At 43.3% G+C, this 25,891-nt stretch overlaps 2 protein-coding genes across 2 annotated transcripts in view; one reads left to right on the top strand and one right to left on the bottom strand.

Annotated features, from left to right (window-relative positions):
* The window catches only part of LOC119864502 (ADP ribosylation factor like GTPase 5A), a 32,843-nt gene extending 20,957 nt beyond the window's left edge, over positions 1-11,886 (top strand). Inside the window, exon 6 of the mRNA XM_038565200.1 lies at positions 848-11,886. Within this exon, the coding sequence (XP_038421128.1) occupies positions 848-896 (49 nt within the window). The 3' untranslated portion in view covers positions 897-11,886. The remainder of the gene's footprint in view (positions 1-847) is intronic.
* A 13,076-nt stretch (positions 11,887-24,962) lies between these two features.
* Positions 24,963-25,891, bottom strand: LOC119877273 (putative uncharacterized protein FLJ46204). The gene is made up of 2 exons (XM_038564538.1): positions 25,865-25,891; positions 24,963-25,523 (listed from the first exon to the last, which is right to left on the bottom strand). Exons 1-2 carry the CDS (start codon positions 25,889-25,891, stop codon positions 24,963-24,965), a joined length of 588 nt encoding a protein of 195 aa, XP_038420466.1.

Genomic DNA, 25,891 nt, shown 5'->3' with positions numbered 1-25,891 from the left:
GTCTGCTGTTTTTAATTAAATATGGTAGCATAGTTTCTCATATCTTTTAAAGCTCCTTATATAGAATAGTTAATATTTTATATAACAGTCTTTCATTTTGTTATAATATGTACAACCATTTTCCTCCTGCTAAACATTTAGTTTCTATTATCATAGTGAACATCTCTTTCTATGTTTTGCGCTGTTCTCAATTAACTGGTATTAGTGATAAGAGATTTTATTCCCTTCAAATTTTTAAAATATATAGATGTAATATATATATTATATATATACTTTGTTTTACCAGCTCAACTATATATTAATTTCCCTGCCATTTTTATTTCATTTATATCATGAGCATTTTATCATACTGTAAAATCTTTGAAAGGAAGTTTTTAATATTTGATGTTGTGAATGTTCTATAATTTAAATTTTTTTCTGTTTCAAGGGATTTAAATTTTACTTTTACCTATTAAAAATGCTGTGATGAATAGTCTAATACATCAACCAGACCTTGTCTCTTATTTTTTTTTTTTTAGAATATATTTCTTGAAGTAGAAAAAAGGTATTGGTATTTTAAATATTTCTGATACATATTGCTAAATATTCTGTTGATATTCATTATATAATTATTGAGCTCCTTCTGTGTGTCAGGCAGTGGTCTAGAAACTGGAGACATAACAGAACCAGAAAAGCATGAATGTACTACTATGTATGAGAGTATTGCTTTACCAGCATAACACCAACATTAAATATTATTGATTTTTAAATCTTTGTTGTTTAAGTAAATGAAAAATGGTATCTTTTACTTTGTTGTTCATAGCTTTTTAGTTGATAATTTAATCAAACGACTTTATATTCTTTATAGATTATGCCAAGGACTTGAATGGATGATGTCACGACTTAAGATTAGATGATCTCTACTGACCTCTGCTCATGGACTTTGTATAAACGAAGTGCTGGACTTTACCTGAAAGCTGCAAAAATTAATGGTTTAGATATATTTATAATAAACTGACTTAAACTTTTTCTATAAGAAGAAAAATTAAGACCACTTATTTGAAAACAAAGATGAAGTCTCACTTTCCAATCTGCTTTCTCATTAGTTCCTTCCAAAGCAAGGTCTTTAAAGCTGTGATTGCCATTTTTCTCATAATGAATCCTCTCAGGACATTGTGTAGCCTGTGGTAAGTACAAAGGGAGAGGAAGACATTTTTCATTCTAAGAGCTTTATTATCAGTATAACCCTCCCTAGTTGAATGTTGTTCTCTTCTTGTTGCATTAAGTCAAAATACAAATCACACTCAGTTTCCAATATTTTAAAATGTAACGTTAATTATGAAAAGTATTTTGCATAAGGTTGTATGTATTGTGTATATACCTCAAGTTCAAGTTACGGCTTTGATTATGTTCTAAAGAAAAGCAAATAACACAAAAGTAATAATATCCTTAGTTATAACCATAATGAGATGAATACTGGCATTGGTGTTAAGTGCCGTTTTGTGCTCTCCCCCTATGTTCTCTGTATTGTACTAACCGATCCCCAAACTCATTGAGCTGCTCTTTAAAAAAAAAAGGAAGAAAGAAAGAGAAGAAAGCTCAACATTGTGTACCTATTTTTTGTTGATCAAATTACATAAATGAAAACATGTAATCCAACTGAGTGGAGTACTGCAAATTTTTGGCTTAGTATTATGAAAGGACAGGATTTCATGTTGAGCAATTATCAGATTGTTCCCTTTATTGGATCTATGCCATCTGAATTACTGAGAAAATTGTTAATCCATTAATTAGTCCATCATTAATTGTGATTAAAATTATCGAGTGATTTTTTTTCCCCGCAACGTTAGTGGGAAGATGTTGTGTCAAATATGTCTGCCCAGATTAGTATCACCCTATAAATATTATCAAGAAATTTACCTAGAGTCTTCTTAGGTATTGAATTATATATCCAGCATTTAAAGTGAATTTGAGATGAAAAGTAAAGCTTATTTTCTAAGCAACGAAGGTTATTTCGTAATTTGAAAATTTCTCATTGTAGGAATTGGGATAGTTTGAGATTTTTCATTTCTGTGCGTTTTCTTTTATCTTCTTAATACCACGTGAACGCATTGACGATTATTAAATACAAATTATTTTTAATGCTTTTAAGAATTCAGTTTAAAAGTTGGTCGACATGATATATTATTTTTACAAAGAAGTAACTTGGCCCCAAATATCTTGTTTGCTTAGTAGGATTTTTTTTCCTTCACTGAAAATGGGAAGCTATGAAGGTTGAAGGTATTTCTGTTGTAACTTATAAACAAACTTACCCTAATGTGTTCAGACATCTTTTTGGGTACTCTCTTTGTATGTGTTTCATGCCCTAAAAATCTGAAGGCTGATCCAAACTGGCATGTTTTAGGATATTGAAGAAAAGAAATAACTACTTTTAATACCAGCCTTTTAGATTTCATGCAGATTTTGATGAGGAATAATAGTACTGACAAGCATTGACAAAACTCCGAAAGTTTCTTTCTGTAGCATATACTCAATAACTAAATCCGAGTCGGGCATGGGAGATCAGTGTTTAACAGTGGACGTTTTGTGTTTCATATTTCTAGTATAATGTTCATAATGCAAGTATAACATTTTAATATTTGTCAACTTGCTTTTACAAAAGTAAACTCCAAATTACTAAGCTTTATTTGTTCATATGCTCTCATACTTTTCCAAATCACTATTATTATTAGGAATGACTCGTTTTATATTAAAAACTCCCTTAAAAATCCAAATCTCTTTTGCAGATGTCGCATTTTCACCAGAGATAAATATTCTGTAAAGTAGTCCAGCAAATTCGCATCTTTTGCCCTTTTTATCTTTCAATTTGAAGAATCGTGGTTTAGTCCCGCGGCTTGCTGCCGTAGGAGTTCAGCGCTACACCAGCACACGCCCTTGCCGTCAGGGCCTTGGCTAGAATTCACTCGTGGTTGGATGTGTAAGGCGTGCACTACATCGTTACGGTTGGTGTCCTGTAGCAGGTCGTTGACATGGCATCGTGAGGATGCAAGAAACCTTAAACCACATTTACAGAACACGATTCTTTGTTACATTCTGTCTTCTCTAAGCGAAGCATTAGAAATAAGGTTGTACCTGTACACTGTACGTAGAACCAAAATTACATGAGAAAAGACTTTTAATTCACGTAAGAATATACATCAAGACAATTTAAACAGTATTATTTCCAGATCCGACGGAGAGCCTCAGGAGTAGTCCTATTGGCAATTTATATGTAGTTTGAGTAGGATTAAGCAAAAGGCATTGCTTTTGGTTTTTAATATGCTACTTTCGGGTGTAAACAGTCATCTTATTTAGAGCCGTTGTGCTCGCCTCTGAAAAGAACAGAGATCCACACCTCTGTACATGTGGCTGGATTTAAATGTTGTTTGATATTTTGAAAGGCATGTAATCTTGGTGAAAGTAACCACATGCTACAAGCATTTAAATATGTTTAATTTTGTGATAATAGCATTTATAAAGTATATCTTACACATTATATCGAGGAGTCTAGTTTGAGGATTTTCAGTTCTCTCTTATTTGGCTCTTAGGACGGGCAAAGAATTCAGTGAGGGCAGGTGGTTGGGGGAGCCGGGGGAGGTGGGTATAGAATATGACATTTTGCCTTAAGAATAGAGAAGCGCTTTAGCACTGCTGGCTGGCATTTTTAATGCAGATAGTTAAAGTGATTTTAGAAGTGTGGTGTGAAATAGAAGAGTTTCTGTTTTCTGGCCTTTAAGAAGTGCCTAGTAGGTAGTTACAGAAAAGTACAGGGAGCTTGAGGAAAGGCAGGAAGTCCCGGAGATGTTCCTTTCTTTTTTGTCTGAGTGTATAGAATTAAGATGCCTAGAAATGGGATTTTACTGTCCTCTCTCTTGTAGGCATTTTACATTTCTTGCCGTGACTACAGCAACCACATACAGTACAGACAACCTCAAAATCTGTTTATATTTGCGTAAATAGAAAAACTGGTCTAGACAACTTTCTAGTTTTCTCTGCAGGTGTTTCTGGGAATATATCTGTAGTGTGTTCTGCTTTGTACCTAGAGGATAGCAGCACATCCCAGATTTTCTGTGGATTTGGGGATCATCTTCTCTCGATGGCCCAGTTGTATGTTGGCATCAGTCCCTCTTTCGAAGCTGGGTAGAGACGGGGTTTCTTGGCATGGCTTATCCCTGACCCCTCCCAGCTGTCGAGATATACGCTGGAACTTCTTACTTCAGATCAGAGCTTCCCATAGCTCAGCCATCCCTTGCTCCCCTGTATCTTCATTCACCATCAGTGAAGGTATGTTACCCAGGTCCTGGAGGTATTCCAAACTTTGCCTTACAGCCATCATTCCCTACACCACCAGTTTCTCGGTAGGTTCTCTAGTTCTTTGCTATCTCCCCACCACTGGCTTGATTTACCAGTTTGCACTTTGCTCATTAGAGAGTATTGCCAGGATTGTTGAGTATATCAGAAGACTGGCTTGCTGTCCATACGGTATATAAATGTCAGTAATAAAATCGTTTATATTGTATTTAACATTTTAATGCTTCTTAATTTTAGCTTCATATGCTGAATAGTAGATTCAGAAAGGAGGTGACAACTGTCTAGACTTTGCCAGTTCCTTAAGCCGCTAGTTAGGCACGGACAGGATGAAGTTACGTGTATGTTATCTTCCCATTACCAAACATAGATCGCATTTTGGAGGATACCTGTGCAAACGATTTGAGTCGGAAAAAAGATGCCAAACCGAATTTGTATGTAGTGTTTAACCTGAAGACATCCTTAAAACCATAGCCCACATTCTGTTTTGTTCCTCATGTTTTACTTAAAGAACACAGATAAACATTAGATGCCTAAAGGAATTAGTAACGAGAAGCCTGTCTTTACAAAATAAACCTGTTGAAATGGGCTTTAAAAAACATCAGAATCATCAACCATCATGTGTTGATTCTGTATAGATACAGACACAGTATAGAAAGTACTCATTTAAAGTTCCACGTATACAAAATGGAACTTCTATCTCATGCTCCCTCAAAGAATCTATGATAGTCTTAAACTCATATTGGTGAAATAAAGGGAAAAAAATTTTAAAGCTTTGGATGTTAAAAAAATGACTTTCTATTAAATGCTAAAATGCTGTGTGGAATTATGAAGAAATTGCCACAGGATAGAGTCGGGCTAATTATGCAATTTTTCAAATCAGTTGTCTAGTTACGTATTATTCTAAAAACTAAAGTGTATGGTCTTTCCTGCTAGATATGCTGTTCTCTGAAAGAAGGTTCTCATAGTCTGTACTCAAGAAGTGCCTAAAATTGATGTGTGTGGGATTTTAAGTCCATCTAATAAATTATATATATTTTTTTCTATGGCATTATATGTGCTTGGTGTACTGATGACACAGCCCTGAGGGTTTCTAAGTCACAGTTTGTGCTTTATTTGAGTAAAAAAAAAAAAAAAAAAAAAAAAAACCCTAGATTACAAACCATAGTAAACATGAGCAAAACCATTGCCCTTTTGTTAAGGTAGAGGCTAGAAAACTGAAATCTATTTCTGTTTTTTTTTTTTAAATAGCCTTCATACACAGAAAATTATATTGTGCATTTTAAAACCTTAGTGAAAGCTTATTGCTTATATAAGAGTAGCCTCTTAACTCTCCTCATACTTAGTGGTTAGTAATTCTGATCATATTGTTTAGCTCTGGATCCATTTTGTGTGCATGCCCAAATCTTTCCTCTTTGTTAAGAGTCTACTTAAAAACTAAAATATTTGATAGACTCCTATTATGTTTCTCATAGTTCCCTCTTTTCTTTTCTTTTTTTTTTTTTTTTTTTTTTTTTCAGGCCATAGAATGTGACTATAAATTCTGGGGCCGAGACTTGATTCTTACAATTACATTGTCTTTATATTTTAAATCATCTTGCATGGAACGTGAAATCTGTACATGATTTTAAATAATTGTATGCTATTCTCTTCTCCAAAACTTCTGACATTGGTGATATACGGAATTCCTCTAATTATTTTTGCTTGAACTAGTCATTTAGATTGGAGTAGCCTTTTTTAATATTATGTCCCTCTACGGTTTTTTTGAGAGGAGGTGATACCTGCAGAGCACTTTTAAAGATATTTTCTCGGTTAATGTTCAAAATAACACATTGAGGAAGAAGCTACAATTATGACTAAGGAGGGCTCTTTTGGTTGCTAGAGATGAGAAAAATGTATACTAATTTTAATTTGTGCTTAAAAACAATTTTACTAACAGTATTGATTTTAAATATGGTAAATTCTTGTAGATAGTCTTCCTTCTTTATCGTATGTCCTTAGAGAAGCCTAGATGAAAATGCGTTTCAAGTCCTCTATTTGTGTAACTACCCCTCCCAAATTGAGCTCTATGCATATTGACATAGTCGAAGCCACATTTAATACAACAAAGAAAATAGAACACCTTTTGAAAGGTTTTAGGTTTGTTGTATTGGAATTTCTAATGTGATAAAAGGTTTTGAGTCAAGCTTTGTAATGCACAAAAACGCAGAAGATTTGTCTTCTCTCTTTTGTTTGAACTTGTGTTTCCCTGTATCCTAAGAAAACTTGACACTCAAGGAATATTCCAAAAAAGTAAGGATCTTAGAGCACTTGGGTGCTTTTATTGTTCATCACCGCTGATGTGTTAGATACCTAGGGGAATAATATTTGGGGGCTTTCTTGGCAAGACAACTTTGTGGATGGCTGGAGCATATTTCTGTTTTGCGGGAAGCTGGGAGGGAGTGGCAGATTGCAGTAGGGACCTCTCCATCGGTAAAGCAGTCTCATCAGCTGCTGTTTTGCAGATGTGTTACGTACAGCAGTGTTCTTGTCTCCAGAACTCACTAAGCTGTCAGGCTCCAGAAATGTAAGGGATGGGTCAGGTGACCAGCGGTAGGGCCTTATTTATTATGAAATAAAGGAATCATGTCAAGATATGTTTGGGTGGAAATGAAAAATAAGGTTTTACCGGTGAATTTCCATGTTTAATATGTATAATAACTTTTTTTTTTAAGTTGCATGTTAACCTGGGATAAAGTGTTGTCTCTGCTTTATGCTTTGAGTAAAAAAGGAAAAAAAAAAAGATGGGTTAAATTGTTACTCTACTATGTACTATTACATATACCTTTTCTTTTAGAAGGGGTTAATTATAATTATTATTCACACGTCTGTGTTGTCAGTGTTTTTATTCTGATTTATTCTCTGAATGTGTTCAGACTTAGTGATGGTAGCCTTATTTACCGGCCAGCGCTGAGATCAGCCAGGACAGTTGGAAAGATATAATAGCTGCATTATGCAAATGACAAAACAATTGTCCTGATATTCTCTAGGAATCTTTTTATGGAACTTAGGTAATAGAGAGCTTTCTGGTTCTTTCTTCTGGATATTTGAATTGGACATGAACCAGATAATTAGTGACCACTTTATCTAACTAATTTGTCTTAAACTGTGAGAAAAGTCCTGTCATTTAAAATGAATATTATTAGAGTGAACTTTCATGAGAATGATTGATAGTAAACAAGAAAAGTGAGGGAAAAGAAGTAGGAGAAGAGGAATCACCCCCGTGCGTATGCTTATTTGGATACGGTCTGTGTCCCCTCCGTTGGAACGTAAGCTCCGGGGCAGCCGAGGACTAGGAATGTTGTGTTGACCAGTTTACATCTGTCAGTGCTGAGTATGTGACAGGTGTCTGGCTTATATGTGTCGGTAAATGAATGAATGAGAACTAATGATGTTTGCGAGCTTCTCCCCCATGTAGGTTTCCCTTACCTCTGTAATTCTAGCACGCCGATGGATTCCATTCTTACTTAATTCGCCTTCTTTCAAAAAGGATTCAAGGTGACCATATGTCTTACTCATTGGTTCTTGTGCTAGAAATCAGATTTATTTCCTTAAAAATGGCCCCAAAGCATCATGCAGTGCAGTAAGTGTATACAGATTTTATTTACTTGAAATCTGTGTGGATCTGCGTGTAGGAATGTCAGGAACACACCAGAGTATATTGTAAGCGTCTGCAGACACTGAAATGGCAAATGGTACAACAGCTCTTTTGGAAGAAAGTCTATATCATCATCTTCGATCTTTATGCCCTTTTTTCATTTTCACATCTGGAATATCCCCCTTTTGCTACTAAAGAATGAGATTTTCACGACATAAAACAGCCTCTGACATTCCTTTTGAATGTGTTCCTTATGACTCCTACCAACCCTTTGCGATTCTGTGACTTTGACCTGCCTAAGTGACCATTTATTCACATCACCACATGCCTTGTAGTTTAGCAAATCATTCTATCTCAGCATAGATGAAATGTTTTTGAAGCAGTCCCAATGTTTGGATGCTTCTAGGTTTGGGGTTCATTATTTCTTTGTACAAGGAACATTGTGATGGACATACTCTGTTGAAAGCTTTTTCATTGTTAGAAATATTTTTTTCATAGTTAGCTATATTTCTTTTGGCTAGAATTTCAGAAGTGCAGCTACTGGATTAAATGATACCATGGGATTTGAGAGTGCCTATTCATAATTAATATTGCGGGTGTTTTTTAAAACCCTTTCCACTTAAATAAAAGGATAAGCATGTTGTCTTATTTTGCACCTAATTGTTTATTGATACTATTTTTTAATATATTTAAAATTCTTTTGTTTGTACATATATTATTAGAATCTTAGTGTTTTTCATATAAATCAGTTAAGTCCTTTAAGTAGTAAATATATTAACCCTTAATCATGATTTTACAGACTTCCTAGTTTGCCCCTTTAATTTTTATAATTATCTTTTTAGCATATAAAAGTGTTTATTAATGTGAAAAAATCACATAAGAAATACATATTTCTTTGACTGAAAACCGGAAAAGAGATCGTAAGCAAAAAGACAATTAAAATCATCCATTGTCCCACCATTCTAAGAAAACCAGTATTGGCACTTTGGGATGCATATGTATACATTTGAGTGTATGTTTTCAATATAGAATTCTAAAATGCCCTATAAGCATTTTTCACATATAAAAAAACTATTTTAATGATGTATTTGCTGCTTGGGTTGTCCCAATTTATTTAACCAGTCTTCTGTTAATGTACATTAGCTTGTTGCTTCCTGCCATTAAAAACAATACTGCAGTTAATACTTAAATTTAGTTTTCATTTAGCCTACAAGTTGAATTTCTGTATCAAAGTAAAAGACGTTAGTGGCATGTTGCCCAATTGTCTTCCCCAAAGCCCGCCCACGTCCTGGTCAGTTCTTCACTCCAACACATGGGCCATCTTTACATTAAAATAGTTTATGCTACAGTCACCTGCTCCTCACTGTTCGCAGGCCACCGCCACTCTGCCCGGGCATTTCTGCTGTGCATACGTGTATGTTCACCAGTCTTCCCCAGTCAGCAAAATGCAGGCCTCTGGGATCTTTAGCCTTTAACCTGTTGTGCAGAGCTTACTTGTTAACCTGCTTGCAATGGATCCAACATGTGCTAATCAGTACTTTTTGGAAGTATAGAGGGAAAAACCTATAAACATGTATTTCCAGCTGACCTTTTTTAATATTGGGGAAGGATACCCCAACACTTGTTATCATCTAGCGTCGGATGACCTGTCTTCCTCCTTGGTGATGCTTTCCTGCAAGCATGTCAGCCTTCAGTGCTAGTCCTTTGACTTTTCTGTTAAAGGTTCATTGTCTTACAGAAGTTTATATTCAGTTTAATAATATAGATTGTACTCTTTCCCAGGTGTGACTGAATTCCCATTTCGTCATTATCTGTAAGAAAATGGCTTTTGATGAGCAAGTTTTTAAGTTTCAGGAACACATCATTGCTTATTTCAAGTAACACCCATTTGAATTTTTTAAGTCTCAGCTGACCCCTGGGTGAAAAGTGATACCTCACCTGTATAGTTACATTTTTTTTGTTTGTTTGTTTACTACTGACTTTGAACGTCTTCATAGATTTTTGGTCATTTTATTTTATATAAAATTTTCAGCATCCTTCATACGTTTTGCTACTGGCTTTTGTGAAAGTTCTTTTAAAGAATATTAATCCTTTGCCCATGTGTCATTAAACCTTTCACCTTTTTTATGGATTCTTAAGTTGGTCTCATAAGAATTTAAAATTTTAGTTGAATGTGTTAGGCTTTCTTTATGGTTTGTGCCTCTCTTGTTCAAAATTTTTGTGTGGAGAAGATGAAAATAACATAGCTAATGGTTGGTAGGATACTTTTATCTGTACTCTGAGTGGCTGATAGTCCTGTTCCTTTTTTCCCCTAAATAAACAGTTTATGGTTAATGTGATAGGATCAATAAAGAGGACTGATTGGCGTTTTGACCTGTTGGAATATATCCTACATTTTCTTTAAGTGTTTATTATAAGGTTTTGCTTCCCCCCCCCCCCCAGATGCTTTCTAAGCCCTACATTGAATACAGTTCAGTTGTAAAAATAAGTGTTGGAAGTCCTGTGTTAATTCATTTAAGAAATACATTCAGTATCCATCTGTTAAGGACCAGTATACTAAGGAATTTGTTAAATTGCATGCTGAAACATGTGCCATTAAAATTTTTTTATAAGGAGAGTTTAATAACATGGGGAAATAGTGATTGCGACGTGTTAAGTGGAGGAAAAGAAGGATTCAAACTGTTCCACCTAATATGATCTCAACTATGTTTAGAAAGTATGGAAGAAAATATAACATTACAGGTTATTGTAAGGCAATAGCATTATGGTTGATATTTTTCTGATTCTTGATGCTTTTGTGTATCCTAGATACTATGCTATATCAAGCCTATTACATTGATAATTAGAAAACAGTGTTGGATCATTTTTGTTTGTTTTTAGAATCATTTTAATTGGGATGGGAAGGAATACAAAAATAGTTTTTAATTTATGAGTAAATAAGCTTCTCTTAGGTTTTGTTTCTTTTCTTCCTTTTTTTCTTCATCTAACACTGCATTTGGGAGCATTATGAAGAGAGATCAAGATGATTAATAAGAATTAATTAACTAATGCTATGCCAGTTGCAGACTCCAGTGCAAGGTTGAATGATTTTGATAGAATTCTCATCAATCATTGTGGGTAAAAAAGATTAACTACTCTTTTAGTTTATTACTTGATATTTCACTGCTTTTGAACAATGCTTAGATGAGCATCGATCATCTATACTCAGATGATTGTTTTAAAAAGATACAAACAAAATGCAGTGAGAATTAGAAGAAAATGGTATTATTTCCAGTGGGGGGACTCAGGAAGGCTTCGTGTGAGCAGAGTGGTATTGTAAACCAGACCCTGGACTGGACCACAGCCTGGGTTGTAAGCTAGGCCTGCTGTAACCGTATGCGTGGTTTTATGCATATCGCCAGTGCTTTAAGACCTCAACTTCACCATTTTTCAAAATCCTTTTAGCAATGGAACCCTTGTGTACAAAACAGGTAAAGTTAATGTTTTATTTATGTGCAGTTTCTGTTAGACGCCATAATATTTACTGGGCAAAAAACAAGAGTGGTTTAATTAAAATCAAATTTAATTAAATTTGATTAAATTTTACACTTAGTTTCAAATGTCTTACATTAATCAATTTTCGAAAGTCGGAAAATAATTGACAGAAAGTGGAAAAGATTGATTTACTAAAGATAAAAATGATAAATTTGAAATTAATGGTCTTACTGTGCATATAAATGGTGCTAACATTTTGGCTTCATGTTAATAAAACCTAAATGATGTTTCTTAAGGAGAATGGTAGTCATTTTTTTAAGAAAATGTAAAATCTTTTTCAGATTATAAAATCACCTGCTTATTTTTGTACTTAAAATTATAGTTTAATGGACTGCTTCACTAATATCTGTCAGATGAGAATCTTTAATAAAAGATGTGAGTTGAATTTATGCAACATGTTTTTCGTGGTGAATATGGCTCTCAGGTATTTTTTTTTCTGTTATTTGATTAAATAAATTAAGTCATTTAATTGGACAAAATCATTTGCTACCCCTTAAAATGAATGTAAGAGCCCATCCATGAAAAAGCAAAATTGATACATGAACAAAGATCAGAAGGGAATGACACCAAACGGTTAACGGTGGCTTTCTCTAAGGAATGGGATGATGGGAACACAGTCTGTTTTATACCATGTATAAAAATGATTCAGCTGTAAAATTAATTTTTAAAATTTAATTATTAGGTTGAATTGTTCTAATTAGTTATCAAATTGTAACAAATAGTATTAATTATATTATTGATAATAAGTTGAAACACGGAAGTATAAGAAATATAAATAGGGCAGCCCTGGTGGCCCAGTGGTTTAGCGCCGCCTTCAGCCCAGGGCCTGATCCTGGGGACCCGGGATCGAGTCCCGCGTCGGGCTCCATGCAGGGAACCTGCTTCTCCCTCTGCCTGTGTCTCTCCCTCTCTCTCTCTCTCTCTCTCTCTGTGTGTGTGTGTGTGTGTCTCTCATGAATAAATAAATAAAAGATTTTTTTAAAAAATAAATATATAGTTAATGAATAATGAATATAAGCAATAATAAATTACACTCTGCCCTTAGTATCAAAACTATTAAAACAGTGAAAATTAGAAAACAAGCTAGCACTTTAAACATTAATTGTAAATTTATTAAAATTAAAACTACGTTTGCTTTAAAAGGGGATTCAGGTAATTCATGCTAAACTTTTGATTTTAAGCTGCCAACTGATGAGTGCAGAAGGGATAACTTTCTGAATACCGTTGCTATAAACAAACATCTCTTGGGTTCCTGCTATGTGAAAAGGAGCCAAATGTAATGATTGTGGTCTTATTCAAGGACAGAGTGCTGATGATATCATTTCCATAGACAGTACAATGCTGCAGCTGGCTCTGTCAGTCTAGGAAGGGAGCTCACTTAAAAAAAGATCATGAAGTAATTTGCAATTCAGGGGCAATATTTTAAAGGAAGTGAGCTGGAACTCTACTCATTAAAATCAAAGGAAACCTTGTAATTTTATTTTTGTCTCTTTAAAGTGTAAGCATAGCAGCTTGCCAAAGCCCATCTTAGGAATACAGGAAAAGAAGCCAGTGTTCAGAATTTTGCTTTATGGAAAAGTTCTTTAGAGTGAGACATTTGGGGGTGGGGGGGATTATATAGGTGTCTGGAGTTTAAACTGACATTGCTAATTTCATTTAAGACATTTAAGAAACATGTTTCAGAATTGTTTATTAGTTTTCTGTTCCCTCACAGTGTCAGGCTGACAAGCATATAAGCGCACGAGTCCCATTGGCTTGGAAACAGTCAGAATCCCCACCTTCCTTGGCTCCGAGGAAACACAAGCGAAGTCAGTAGCACTCACTGGACCTCGTCGAATTCATATCTAATATTCTTAGGACAATATTTGAGCTACAAATGATTTTCTGATACTGTATTTATCTCCTCACCCCCTTTTCTAGAGCCCAAAAATGTGTCCTTTGGCTTCCTATATACAACAGCAAAATAAAACTAAACAGATACCTGTACCTACCACGTCTTGGAAGCTGTGCTAGGCTTCATGGATGCAGAGTATGAAGTGGTGGTTTAATCTGAGGGGAAGGATTTATGAACAAATGGCTTGTACAGTTTTAGAGACATAACAAATAGAAGTATTTCTGCTTCTAGTCCTAAAATTCCCAACCCATGTACTCTTGGAATGACCCAAAGACTTAAAAGAAGCAAACCTATTCCAGAGCCTCTCTCCTTTTATTAGCTGCCAAGCTGACCAGCTTGGTTCTACTGGGGTGCTTTTTCGTATTTTGCCTACTGCCTTTTTCATCCTTCCGTTGTGGGCACTTTTCAGGACATGCCACTACTCTGCTACTTGAAGGCATGCGGGGTTTTGCCAAACCTCCCTCTCCATCCTTGACCTTTTGTTCTTTACTTAGACTTATGTCACCTACTGACTCATGTTCCCTAAGTGATTGTTGAGATGATGTCTGAAATGTCATGTGTACATCAGAAAGAATTCATCTTTAGTTATGATCCAGTTCCTGCTTCCTTCTTCCCAAATCTCCCCAAATTTGAGTACCATCGATCTTCTTGCGATCCTGCAAAGTAGCAACCTCCTTAAGTAGGATGGCCTCTCCTTTTTTTCTTCCTCCCTCTCTCCCTTCTACCTTTGTTACCACTAAGTTTCATTCCTTCCTTCAAACTCCCAATCAACTAATTTTAGGAAGGTTCTGATTTAACTCATGAAACTACTCTTTCAAGTTTGCTCTTCGAAAATACCACTCAAGTTCGTCAGTTACAGTGTTACAAAACTGCTGGTATACCACATGCTTTTAAGTGACAGATTTAGTAGAAAAAGAGCAACATTATTTCAAGTGGATGATTTCTGGTAATCACACATTTAAATTAATAATGTTCCGAATGCACGTGTGTCTTGAATTCCCTGACCACTCAACAATAATGGGATTAAAACAACTCTAAGGTATTGCTTGAAAGTAAATGGATAGGGAACAGCTCTGAGTTAAGCCTTTATTCTCTCCTTCTTCAAATATTGGAACAACCTAGGGGTGGCTTGGTAGCTCAGTCGTTAGGCATCTGACTTTCAGCTCAGATCATGATCTCAGGGTCCTGAGATTGCTCCTTGTCAGTGTTCTGTGCTCAGTGGGGAGTCTGCTCGTTCCTCTCCCTCTGCCCCATGCCCGCTCGTGCTCTCTTTCTCAAAAAAAAACAAAAATAAATAAATCTTTAACAAATACATTGGAACAGCCTAAATAAGCTTATTGAATCTTTTCATATACAAGAACCAGAAAGCCTGCAAAAGGATCGGATGCTTCTGAATTCAGCTGGCTAACTTTCCACAGATCTGCCTATAAACCAATTCTTTGTTTTTGGTTATTGTATTTTTCTTAACAACTTTCTTTACAACAAAATAAGTTGGAGATTCCTGGAAGTTGTTTATTTCTGCCATAACTGTCAAGGCCAGGTGTTCCAGTTTGAAGGCCAGGTCCGTCCATCTTGTGGCTCCACCATCCAGAAGTCCTTGCTGTCACCTGCATCAAGCCTGAAGGACAGAGACAGGAGGAGGTAGGTCTGCTTCTTAAAGGCCTCAGCCCTGGAAGTAGAATGTCTCACTTCTTTTCACATTCCATTGGCAGGATCTAGCCGTGTGGCCACCCCGAGATGCAGGGGAGGCTGGAAAATGTAATCCCTGAGGGTCATCCACTTCTGCGTTACCCCCATATGTACAATTGGTGGGAAGCGTGGGGTTTGGTTCGCTCTCTGTCGTGTAGGGCATTTGGACAAGTTAGCATGACTAGTATAACGCCACAGAGAATACATTAGACTCAGTTAACTCGGAGTGGGGGACAGATCAAGAGAGGTTTTTGGGAGGAAATGGCATTTGAGCTAGGTCTTAAGCGTGTACGCTAACCAGGTAAAGAAGAGGGAAAGAATGTCAGGCAGAGAAGATACCTGCAGAAGGTGAGGAAGTATGAAGGAAAATGGCCTATGAGGAGGACAATAGGAGTACAGTGTAGGTGGACCGTATCGTGGAACCACGATGAAAATGTGAGCCAAGGGCTGTGGCAAAGATTCTTTGGGTTCAAAGGCAAAATTAGGTATTCAAGAAATTTTTAGGATATAGAATCCACTGGGTTTGGAATGAGATGTGACCTCAATGAGGAGAAAAAGGCAAGTCCCTTGAGGGTCTAGATCGCCATGTGGCGGGCAGAGAGAATTAGCAAGTGCAAAGGCCTCAGGTGGGAACGGGGTTGGTGTGTTGGGGGAGAACAGAGGCTTCTGGCTGGAGCATATGTGGGAGGAGCTGAGGTCTGAGAGGTGGGGAGAGGCCACATCACCAAGGCCCTGTAAATGATGAGGAAATTTTGGATTTTATTCTAAATACGGTGGAGAGTTGCTGGAAGATTTTACGTAGGGGAGTGACATCTCTGTACAGTGAGACTACACTAAGGACACGTATTTATTCAGTCATAACAAATATATTCTCCCCCAAAATGGTGTTTTCTAAATGGTGCAAGTCAATGTAGTCTAATAGTGTAGAACTTATGATTTTAGAATGACATTGATAGGTTATTTGAATTGATATTCTCAGCTGTCTCATAATAAGAAAAACAAGTTCACATACAACAGGAATAGGGTAAGAACAGGCATAAGGAGGGGGGAGTGCTGAATGTTGCTAATCTTAATTTTTTTAAAAAATGAAACATTTAGGGTATGGTTTTGCAAAAGGGAAGCCGAGATTCAGTGTTGGGGGAGGTCCCCCACGGGAAAGTTACCCTCCTGTAAGATAATAGCATCAGGGGCAGCCCCCGTGGCGCAGCGGTTTGGCGCCGCCTGCAGCCCAGGGCGGGATCCTGGAGACCCTGGATCGAGTCCCGCGTCAGGCTCTCTGTATGGAGCCTGCTTCTCCCTCTGCCTGTGTCTCTGCCTCTCTCTCTGTCTCTATGAATAAGTAAATAAAAAAATCTTAAAAAAAAAAAAAGATAATGGCATCATTTCTCCCAAAGGCTGTGCCCTGATTCTCTTGTTGGAGTCCATGGAGCCCACTGGCCAGCGGATTCTAGAAAGGGTTCAAGAGAAATGAAAGAGAATTGTAAATTAGAAAACTCCTGCTTCTAAATGGGAATCTGAGACATGATAATCAGAAAATGCACTTTTCAGGGCGCCTGGGCGGCTCGGTTGGTTGCATGTCGGCCTTTGGCTCAGGTGGTGATCCCAGGGTCCTGGGATCGAGTCCTGCATCAGGCTCCTTGCTCACAGGGAGTCTGCTTCTTCCTCTCCTTCCCACTTGTGTGCTCCCTCCCTCTCTCTCTCTCTCTCTCTCTCTCTCTAATAAATAAAAACCTTTAAAAGAAAATGCACTTTTCGCAAGTGCCTTCCTTAGACCCAAGGAATAGTTTTAGAAAAGGGGAAAGTTCAAAGTTCTAAAGCAAACTTTGACACAGTTGCCTATAGGATGTGATAGGAGGGGCATTTCTGCAAGGATTTCCTATTCAAGACGCCTCCCTGCAACCCCTCGCTAACCCCAAGAACTTTGCAAAGGGCTTGGTATTAAAATGTCATTCTGTTGGTTGGGGTGAGATTTTTATGTCTCGGAGTACAGGGGAAATATCCCTACGTGACATGGAGATATGAATAACTAAATCCTAGAAATCCCCTCTTACACAGTGTCTCCCAAGGCACCTAGCTCAGCACATAGTCCTGCTCATCCATGTGAGGTATCGCAACACTTCAGCGGACAAGTCAGGTCGTCACACTTCCCTCTCTCCTTCCCCAGCAGATGCAACCTTGCCTCATGATAAAAAAAAAAAAAAAAAAAAAAAAAATCAAGGCTATGGGGTATGAACTTCTTATCTACGTATTTATGTTCCTCTGCCTATTTTTGAGAATCTGTTCCCGCTCTCTACTCACTGAGTCAAGGCTGCTTAGGTAACTGTACTCTTGGTTCTACGTCCTCTTGTGTTGATTCTTTGTTTTCTTTGTTTCAAAACATTTTCTTGAACACCTGCTATGTACATGCCGCTGTGCTGGATGCTGGGAATAGATGTATGATAATTAAGATGGTCACGGTCAATATTAACAAGAGGAATCTTTACTGGATTCTCAATCTCTTTCTCTTAAATGGCGCCATCTCTGTAATCTAAAAGCCACATCTAATGGTCTCCCTATTATGAACAAACAGATAAAAATATTAATGTTTCTTGACTTTATGCCCCCTTGTTACTACTTATCATTTCCCTCCCTTATCAGCCAAGCGTCTCAAGAAAATATCATACTATAGTGTTTCTAAATCTTAAGGACACATGAACATGAATTGTTTTTTAAAAAACCTGATCCATACTTGTACCCTATAAAAAAAAATTAACTGAGAATATAGAATACCTAGTTAGTTTTTATAAAACTTAAAAGGGAAGCACCTGGGTGGCTCAGTTGGTTATCGTTGGACTCTTGGTCTTGGCTCAGGTCATGAGATCGAGCCCCTGCATCAGGCTCTGTGCTCAGCACGGAGTCTGCTTGAGAGATTCTCCCCCGGGACAAAACACATCAGGAATTAGCTATGGTCACAGGAGGGTTAACCAAAAAGTGGCATGAGGGACATTTTTGGACATTTTGGAAACTGTGATGTCCACATGACTATATGCATTTGTCAGTTCACAGGAATCTACACTCAAGAGGGGGAAATTTCACTGTATATAAATTACACCTTAAATTAAAAATTGGAAAATAAAATAATTTGAATAATAGTGGTTTTATTAAAATTCCATGTAATAGTACACATTTAAATCACGTATGTTTTATAAATGTTTATACATTTAAAAACCAAAACACATGCACAAATGCAATTTAAAAAACTGTAATTGCCATTAATTCAACAAGATGGACAACATTATTTTGCTGAAAACAAAACCCTTATGGGTGTGGAATCTTTCTCTGAGACCCCTTAGCCACCCCCGACACTTAGCACAGAGGGTGCAGTCTCTCAAGTCTTCTCTGCCCTCCTGGGTGGTCTCTTGCTCCCAACTCTCTCCTGCTAGAGCTTCAGGCCTCTCCACCCCTGGGGCTTTCAGCGTGGTTGTGTCTTGTGTCATGGCCTCAAGTATCAGTGGCCATTTTCTTAGAAATGGGAAAACAGGAGTTTCCAATCCTAAAATGAAAAGGAGAAAGCGAAAGGAAGCCCCCGCCTTGGGTCTGAAAAACAACCTGGGGTGGTCGTGTACCTGCTGAGACGTCACAGCACAGGAGGACCCCCCGCCTCCTACCATAGTCCTGGAAGAAAGGTCTCCCCCTGCTAGGCTGGACCACCGCCTTCTAGGCTCCGCACTACTCGGAGGAGAGTGCACTGGCGCTACTCGTCCTTGCACCCTCCGTGCCTTGCACCAGCTGGCATATGTCAGGTGGTGAATGAATAAATGAGCAAATGAATCAAATTCATTCAATTGTGATAAATAATAAAACATCAGTGAATAAATGGCGCAACCCAAACACACCTTAATTTCTGCCTTAAGTAATGTATCAGTAGGTGTGACGGGCATCTCATGCGTCCACCCTTAATAACACCCAACTGATGCTTGTCTTTTCTAGATGCCCTGTGAGCTGGAAGAGGCTTTGGGGCCTGACCTTCACGCAGGTTCCTATGCACTTAGTCTTACTAAAGAGCCTCAGAAACCCACGTGGTTTGGTTTGGTTTGGTTTGGTTTGGTTTGGTTTTGAAGTAATCTCAACACCCAATACTCGGACTCCCAACCCCCAGATCAATGTGGCGCGCTCCACCTGCTGAGCCGGCCGGCCAGACGCCCAGGTCCACGAGGTTTTAGGATAGAAAGTGCAGACTCCGTACGCTTGGGCGAGTTGGGTTATTTCTCTAAGACTTAATTTATTCTCAGAAATTGAGTAAAATGAGGATAATAATAGCAACAGCTTAACCAAGTCGACGTGAGGAATGAGTGGTTGGGACGGGGCATGCCACGGAGTAAGGGCAGATGTTCGTGCCGCGCTCCTGGTCCTCCTCCTACCGCTGTCACCGCCACCGCGGCCGTAGCCAGGGTCTTGCTCCTTCCCATCAAGACTCCGGGAATCTGGGATCCCTGGGTGGCGCAGCGGTTTGGCGCCTGCCTTTGGCCCAGGGCGCGATCCTGGAGACCCGGGATCGAATCCCACGTCGGGCTTCCGGTGCATGGAGCCTGCTTCTCCCTCTGCCTGTGTCTCTGCCTCTCTCTCTCTCTCTCTCTCTCTCTCTCTCTCTCTCTGTGACTATCATAAATAAATAAAAATTAAAAAAAAAAAAAAAAAAGACTCCAGGAATCTGAAGATTGAGCCTCAGAGTGAGCCTCGCGTCACCGGCACAAGTTCTCCGAACTTCGGCCGCTCTCTTCCGTCGGCCGACACTCCCAGAAAGGGCCACCTGGCACAACGTCCCCGGGACGCGTGGGCCACGACGGCCTGTTAGAGTCGAGGAGCAGGAACGCGAGCGGCTTGCGAGCTCCTGGGCGCACGGTCCGTCCTCGGGGAAGGCCTCAGCGCCTCATTCCTGGGGGGAACGACGCTGACTTCGAACACACTCGTGGTCACGCGGATTCCACGGAATTTGTTCCCCAGGGCCCCCGGCGATGCGGGTGAGCTGCGTGGCAAAGCCGACCCTGGCCTGGGAGCGCGGCCGAGGGGAGCCGGAGCCGGGCAGCGCCCCCTGTCCCCGGGCTCCCCGGGATTCGGTTCCCAGGCTCCACGCACCGCTGGTTCAGGACAGTCCTCAGCCACCTCCAGCTGTGCTGTTCCCAAATGGCAGGAACACCTGCTGTACGGGGGGATCCCGCGGGCAGAGGAGGTGGGATGTGAACCCCTGACTTCGGGGCTCCTGGTGGAAGGCCTCCCGCAGAGGCCACGGGCCGGGCGCTGGGGGCCGCCGGCTGAGAGGACAAGCTGCACCCCATGTGGGGGGGTGACATAAAGGAGGCCGTCGGGGCAGCTAGGTGGGCCCCAGCGTCCCCTCCCCGCAGCCCGGGACCCGCAGGCAGCAGGCGGAGGAACAGGCCCGGGGCCTCTGCAACCGGCTGCAGGCGCCCGGGCCGCGTCCTTGGCCAAGGCCGGCAGCCTGCGTAGGCTTGGGCCGCCCCCGTCGGGCCACCAAGGGCAGCTCGTGCTCAGGGCACCTGGGGCAGCAGGCTCCCCGCTCTGGGGCGGGGGCCACACTGGGGGGGGGGGGGCCAGGACCCTGTGACCTCGTCCGCGGCGTCCCCTGGGCCCAGGACCATGGGCAGCCACGGCCAGGCCGGCGGCACAGCTCCCGGAGGCCGAGCAGGCCGAGCGGGGACTCGGGCTCGCCTGGCACAGGGAGCTCCCAGAAGCAGGTGTCGGGGCATCCGGCCACGGGGGGTGAGGGTGCTGGGGGGCCGCGTGGTCCCGGCCACGGCCCACAGCTGTGATCCGATGGGTTGGCTTCTGCAGGGAACCAAGACCCTTCCCCAGGTTTCAAGGACCGGCCGCCCGGGGACCTGGCCGGGGGTCCCCGCCCTCAGTAAGGGCGCAGCGCTCCCGGGGAGCCCCCCACGCCAGGGGGAGGCCAGGCCCCGTCTCCGGCGTGGCTACGGCGGCGCTAACGGGAGGCACCAGCTGCTGTTTGACAACAAACGGGAGCACAGCAGAAAGCACAACTGTCGCGCGGGCCGCATTAACAGAAGAACGAGACAAACGAGAACGATTAGTACAAGAATGTTCCATCCGGGAGATCCGGTTTCTCCAGGGATAGGTTGATCCCTGCTCTCCACAGGCTCACACCGCAGTACACTGAGTCATTATTGTATCACTGATTATTTTAAGAGATTTTATAAAGGTTAACAGGTGGAGAGTCAAAGGAGTCTTCTCATTTTATGGTTTCCCCTCCAAATACTCCTACGGAACCGCACAGATACATTCTTATTGAAATAAAACACTGAAGCACGTTTAGAGATGCTCGTGGGCTCCCCACCAACCTCGTTCCTCGTCCCTCTTTTCCTAGTGGGCTCCAATTATAGTCACGTCTCGGCTCCCGCGTGTTTCCTCCCTGCTGTGTATCATGTACCTGGACATGAAATAGTGTTGCTTTGGCACATTTTACACTTCAAATAAATGGTAACCACCGTTAGTGAATAGCTGGCGTCTTGCAGAAATGCCCGTGGATGCGTGAACATGCACACGCACACTCCCTCCTACACCCTGATTTTCCCCTCGTGGCTCTTCCGTGTCCTTGTACGTTCACCCATAGAGCCCGACCTCGCCGGTGGAACAGCTGGCGAGCAGCCCGCGTTGGATGTGCCCTGACCTGGTGCCGGTGTCTTACCGACGGGCGCCCAAGTTGTTCACTGTCCTCTGAGGCCGACATGCCTGTGTTACAGACACTGTGGAAGGTATTTCGACGTACTCAGCCAAGTGCATCTCGACCTAAATTTCAAAGGCTGTGCTCATTTTAAAGTCTGGCAGGCGTAACGGGATTGCCCTTCAAAAAGCACGAGAGTGCCTGCGCCCACGTTCGGGGTATCGTCGATCCAACGTGAGGCACGCACGCGCGCACGCATTGGAAAGTGGCATTTTGCTGCTTTAATTTGTGTTTCCTCAGCCACGTGTGAGATTATAAACTCTTCTCCTTTGTTTATTGGTCCTTTATATTTTTTTCCCTTTGAACTGCCTATTCTTAGCCTTTTTCTCATTTTTTAAATTGAATTTCTTTTTCCAATTACTATATGACGGAAGTGAACCCCAGTCTCAAAAATGTCACACGTTTTTCTAAACCAATTCCTTTTCTCTTGACTCTGCGTCTGGTATTAAGGGACAAGACGCCGCGGAATTGGATTCTTCCTCACTTTTCTCTCGTCGCCTTGACTGAGCTCTTGCCGCGCCGAGGCTTCCTGTCGAACAATCACAGACACGAAGCAGGGCGTCGCCGATGAAGCCGCTTCCCAATACTGAGGCATCCCAGACCCTGGAACGGTTCAGGCAGGCACCAAGGGCTTCCTCTACCGAGAGGAATGGTATGCGGAGGACCGGGAGACTGGACTAGAAGGTACTAGAATCCCTCCCAATTCTCAGTAAAGTCCGTGGTGCTACGAAGTTGTTTGAGTCTTTCAGAATGAGCGTTGTCTAGTCCCCTTCGTGGTCTGTGTTTTCGTGCGTGTATCATAGGGGAGTTTTCTTCTGTGGCTGTGATTTAAACCCTCGTGGCCTTCCGGAAGGAAAAGAGCTTGGAGACCTAGCTCGGGCTATGGCCAACGTCCTCCATTCCCAACACACGCCCACGCCCACGCCCACGCACCTCTGCCCTTGGACGTCCCAGCAGGTGGGGTACAGGTGGGGAAGAGGAGGAGGCTTGTGCGACGTGGGAGGCGTCCGCAGGCTGTCGTGGGGTCATGCGTTGACCAGAAGGCGGTGTAGCCCTGCCCGGCTCGTGTGCCCTGCGTCCCGCTGGCTACTCCTTGACGATGGACACGTCCCCGTTCTGTTTACACCGTGACACCCAACAAACAGCAAGTGGCGGGAGTCATAGTAATGCGTGGGTGCCTCAAGACACAAGCCCTTGAGTGAAACCAGCATCAGGAGGCTCCCAACAACGGTCACGTCTCTGGCACGTCGGAGCAGGTTCGCTGTTCGGTGGCCAATGACCTTTCAGTGACAGCCGTCTCCCGAGCGTTCCTGGAGCGGGACCAACCTCTGTCCCGGAGTGCGCGGGGTTGGCTTCCCACAGCTGGGTCTGCCCAACCGCTGAGGTCACCTCTCTGTTTAGCCCATGCGCTGGATCTGAGAAAAGAAAACACAAAACAGCAAACTCTCATGTGTAAACATGACACGGTGATGAAAGCGGCTGCTGTGCCTCCTGCGGGGAGCGTCCACGCTGGCCGGGCTGTGGCTGAGCTGAGAGCCGGGGCGCCCCTTTCCGAGTCGAGGCCTCCAGAAGTCTGGATTCCTGGGATGCGGCCGTCCTGCAGGGGGCTGCTGGCCAGGGCAGCGGCGAGAAGGGAGAGGATCCCCCCGCGCCGCTGCGCCGTGGGCCTGAGGGACCCGCCGTGGCTCTGCAGAACAGCCTCCTCGCTCTGGCTCCACTCGGGCCAACACGTCTTGCTTCCAGGCCGAGTTGATGCCCGTCTTCCCCTTGTGTAGCGGGCGCCACACTTCGTTAGGTGATCCCTGAGGCCTTGTCTGGCCTGTCATTCCAAGGCTCCATTAACCTTTGCAACAGTTAAAGAGAGACCAGAAACTACCCAAGAGACCTTGACTTCATCCATAAATAGGACACGTAAACATTGCTTGAAATGTCCTTTGTAGGAATCTTATAGAAGTTTTGCCACTCCCTGAATCCTAGTTCTCAGACCTCATACCCTGAAAAGGGTTAGGGAGATGGTAGGGTTTTGTGATTCCATTCATTGGAGCACAAGGAGTTTGACATGATGGAACCATAATCGGGACTGATACCCGTGTGGTCACTGAATATTGTGAATATTCACAATAAGGGAGGAATTTACTACGTCAGGAACTTGGTTAAAAACAAAATCAGCATCAAAAAAACAAAAACAAAAACAAAAAAAAACCAAAATCGGCTTTTGGGCGCCTGGCTGCCTCACTCAGTAGAGCAACTCTTGGTCTCAGGGCCCTAAGTCCAAGCCCACGTTGCGCATGGAGCATACGTAAAATTAAAACAAAAACAAACACAAAAAACAATCCGCCTCTTGCCCAACAGGCTCACGGTCATCGTGGAGGTAAATTTTAAATGACAAGGGAAAACACAGGGGGAGAGCATCTGGGGGGTTTCAACGGAGAAAGGGATCAGCTGCTTCGTGGATGCAGAGCGCACTGCCAGGACTTGGAGGAGACCCTGCGGGAAGAGGAGGTGGGGCTGCTCCGGGCCACAAGGTGATGAGGAAGGGCGCGGCCTGACGGTCCCTGAGACGGAGGAGATGCGCCCCTAACCGTGGGCCGAGAGCAAGCGGCCGAGGTCCGATGGAAGGGGTGCAGGGACCTCGCCGCCGCTGCTGGCTGCCTGCCCCGTGGCTCCTCTTCCTTCCCAGAACCCGGACCCTGACTTTCGGCGGAGCTTCCTGCCGCTCAGAGCTGAGGATTAAATCTGCAGCCTTTTCTGCACTTGAGTGCGGTCCTGGGGGGCAGCCCGGGTGGCTCAGCGGTTTAGCGCCGCCTTCAGCCCAGGGCCTGATCCTGGTAGACCCAGGATCGAGTCCCACGTCGGGCTCCCTGCATGGGGCCTGCTTCTCCCTCTGCCTCTCTATGTCTCTCATGATAAATAAATAAAATCTTTAAAAAAAAAAAAAAAAAGTGCGGTCCTGGGGGTGTGCTCTGGCCAGTGGAATACACGCAGCCCGCAGTGTCCTGGGGGCTCTGCAGGGGCTCTGCGCCCCCTTGCAGCTCACCCCGCGGGTCGCGCTCAGGGTAGCGGCGCCAGGCCCCTTGGCTCCCATCTGGCTCTGCGGGGGCCCCGCGGGCGCCACCTGTCATCTCGCCACCTGCCGGGCGGGGCGCTCAGGGCTGACCGCGGGCGGCCTGCGTGACCTCGGGGGACCCACCGCCCGGGCCCTTCCTCGTGGGGCGCAGCGCCTCCCGCATCCCGAGGTCCCGGGGGGTTCTCGGCTCCTCCGCGGCCGCACCTGCGACGGCCGCCAACCGCAGACGGCGCTCCTGCCTCTGACCGAGGTCATAACACCGTGTGCGCCTGCGCGTGTGCGTGTGCGTGTGCAGGTGCGTGTGCAGGTGCGCAGCTGCGGTGTGCAGGCGCGTGTCTCTGTACAGGTGCGAGTGCAGGTGCGCAGCTGCAGTGTGCAGGCGCGTGTCTCTATACAGGTGCGTGTGCAGGTGCGCGTGCAGGTGCGTGTGCAGGTGCGCAGCTGCGGTGTGCAGGCGCGTGTCTCTGTACAGGTGCGCGTGCAGGTGCGCAGCTGCGGTGTGCAGGCACGTGTCTCTGTACAGGTGCGTGTGCAGGTGCGTGTGCAGGTGCGCGTGCAGGTGCGCGTTCAGGTGCGCAGCTGCGGTGTGCAGGCACGTGTCTCTGTACAGGTGCGCGTGCAGGTGCGCAGGCGCGTGTCTCTGTACAGGTGCGCGTGCAGGTGCGTGTGCAGGTGCGGGCGCAGGCGCCCTAGGGCGGGGCGGAGGGCAGGCGAAGTGAGGCAGTGCCGCAGCCAGTGGTGGGGCCTCCCCGACCCGCCGTCCAGCGCCGCCGGGACCCGCGGGGACACGCGGTCGCCAGCCAGGGGTGAGCCGGGTCCGCCCAGGGTCCCCCCCGCACACGGGCCCGGGGCCGAGGCCAGGTCGGGGGGGTGGGGGGGACCGCGGGGATGGGGGGCGGGGGGCGGGGCGGACCCCGGAGCCCTGGGCCGCGAGCTGAGGCGGGAGCGCCCAGACAGGTGCAGGTGCAGCCCCGCCCCCACCGGGGCCTCCGTGTCCAGGAGCATCAT

Source organism: Canis lupus, chromosome 19 (assembly GCF_011100685.1).
Source record: "Canis lupus familiaris isolate Mischka breed German Shepherd chromosome 19, alternate assembly UU_Cfam_GSD_1.0, whole genome shotgun sequence".
Classification (NCBI taxonomy): Eukaryota; Metazoa; Chordata; class Mammalia; order Carnivora; family Canidae; genus Canis; species Canis lupus.
The sequence above is the reverse complement of the archived record's forward strand: the minus strand, read 5'-3'. Positions and strand labels throughout refer to the sequence as shown.

What these genes read in the sequence shown, in the direction of transcription:
- LOC119877273 (XM_038564538.1), bottom strand. Translation starts at nt 25,891, where the DNA reads ATGATGCTCCTGGACACGGAGGCCCCG. An exon ending in TCCTGGACACGGAGGCCCCG is followed by an intron (nt 25,524 to 25,864) that starts GTGGGGGCGGGG and finishes GCACCTGTACAG; the next exon opens with AGACACGCGCCTGCGCACCT.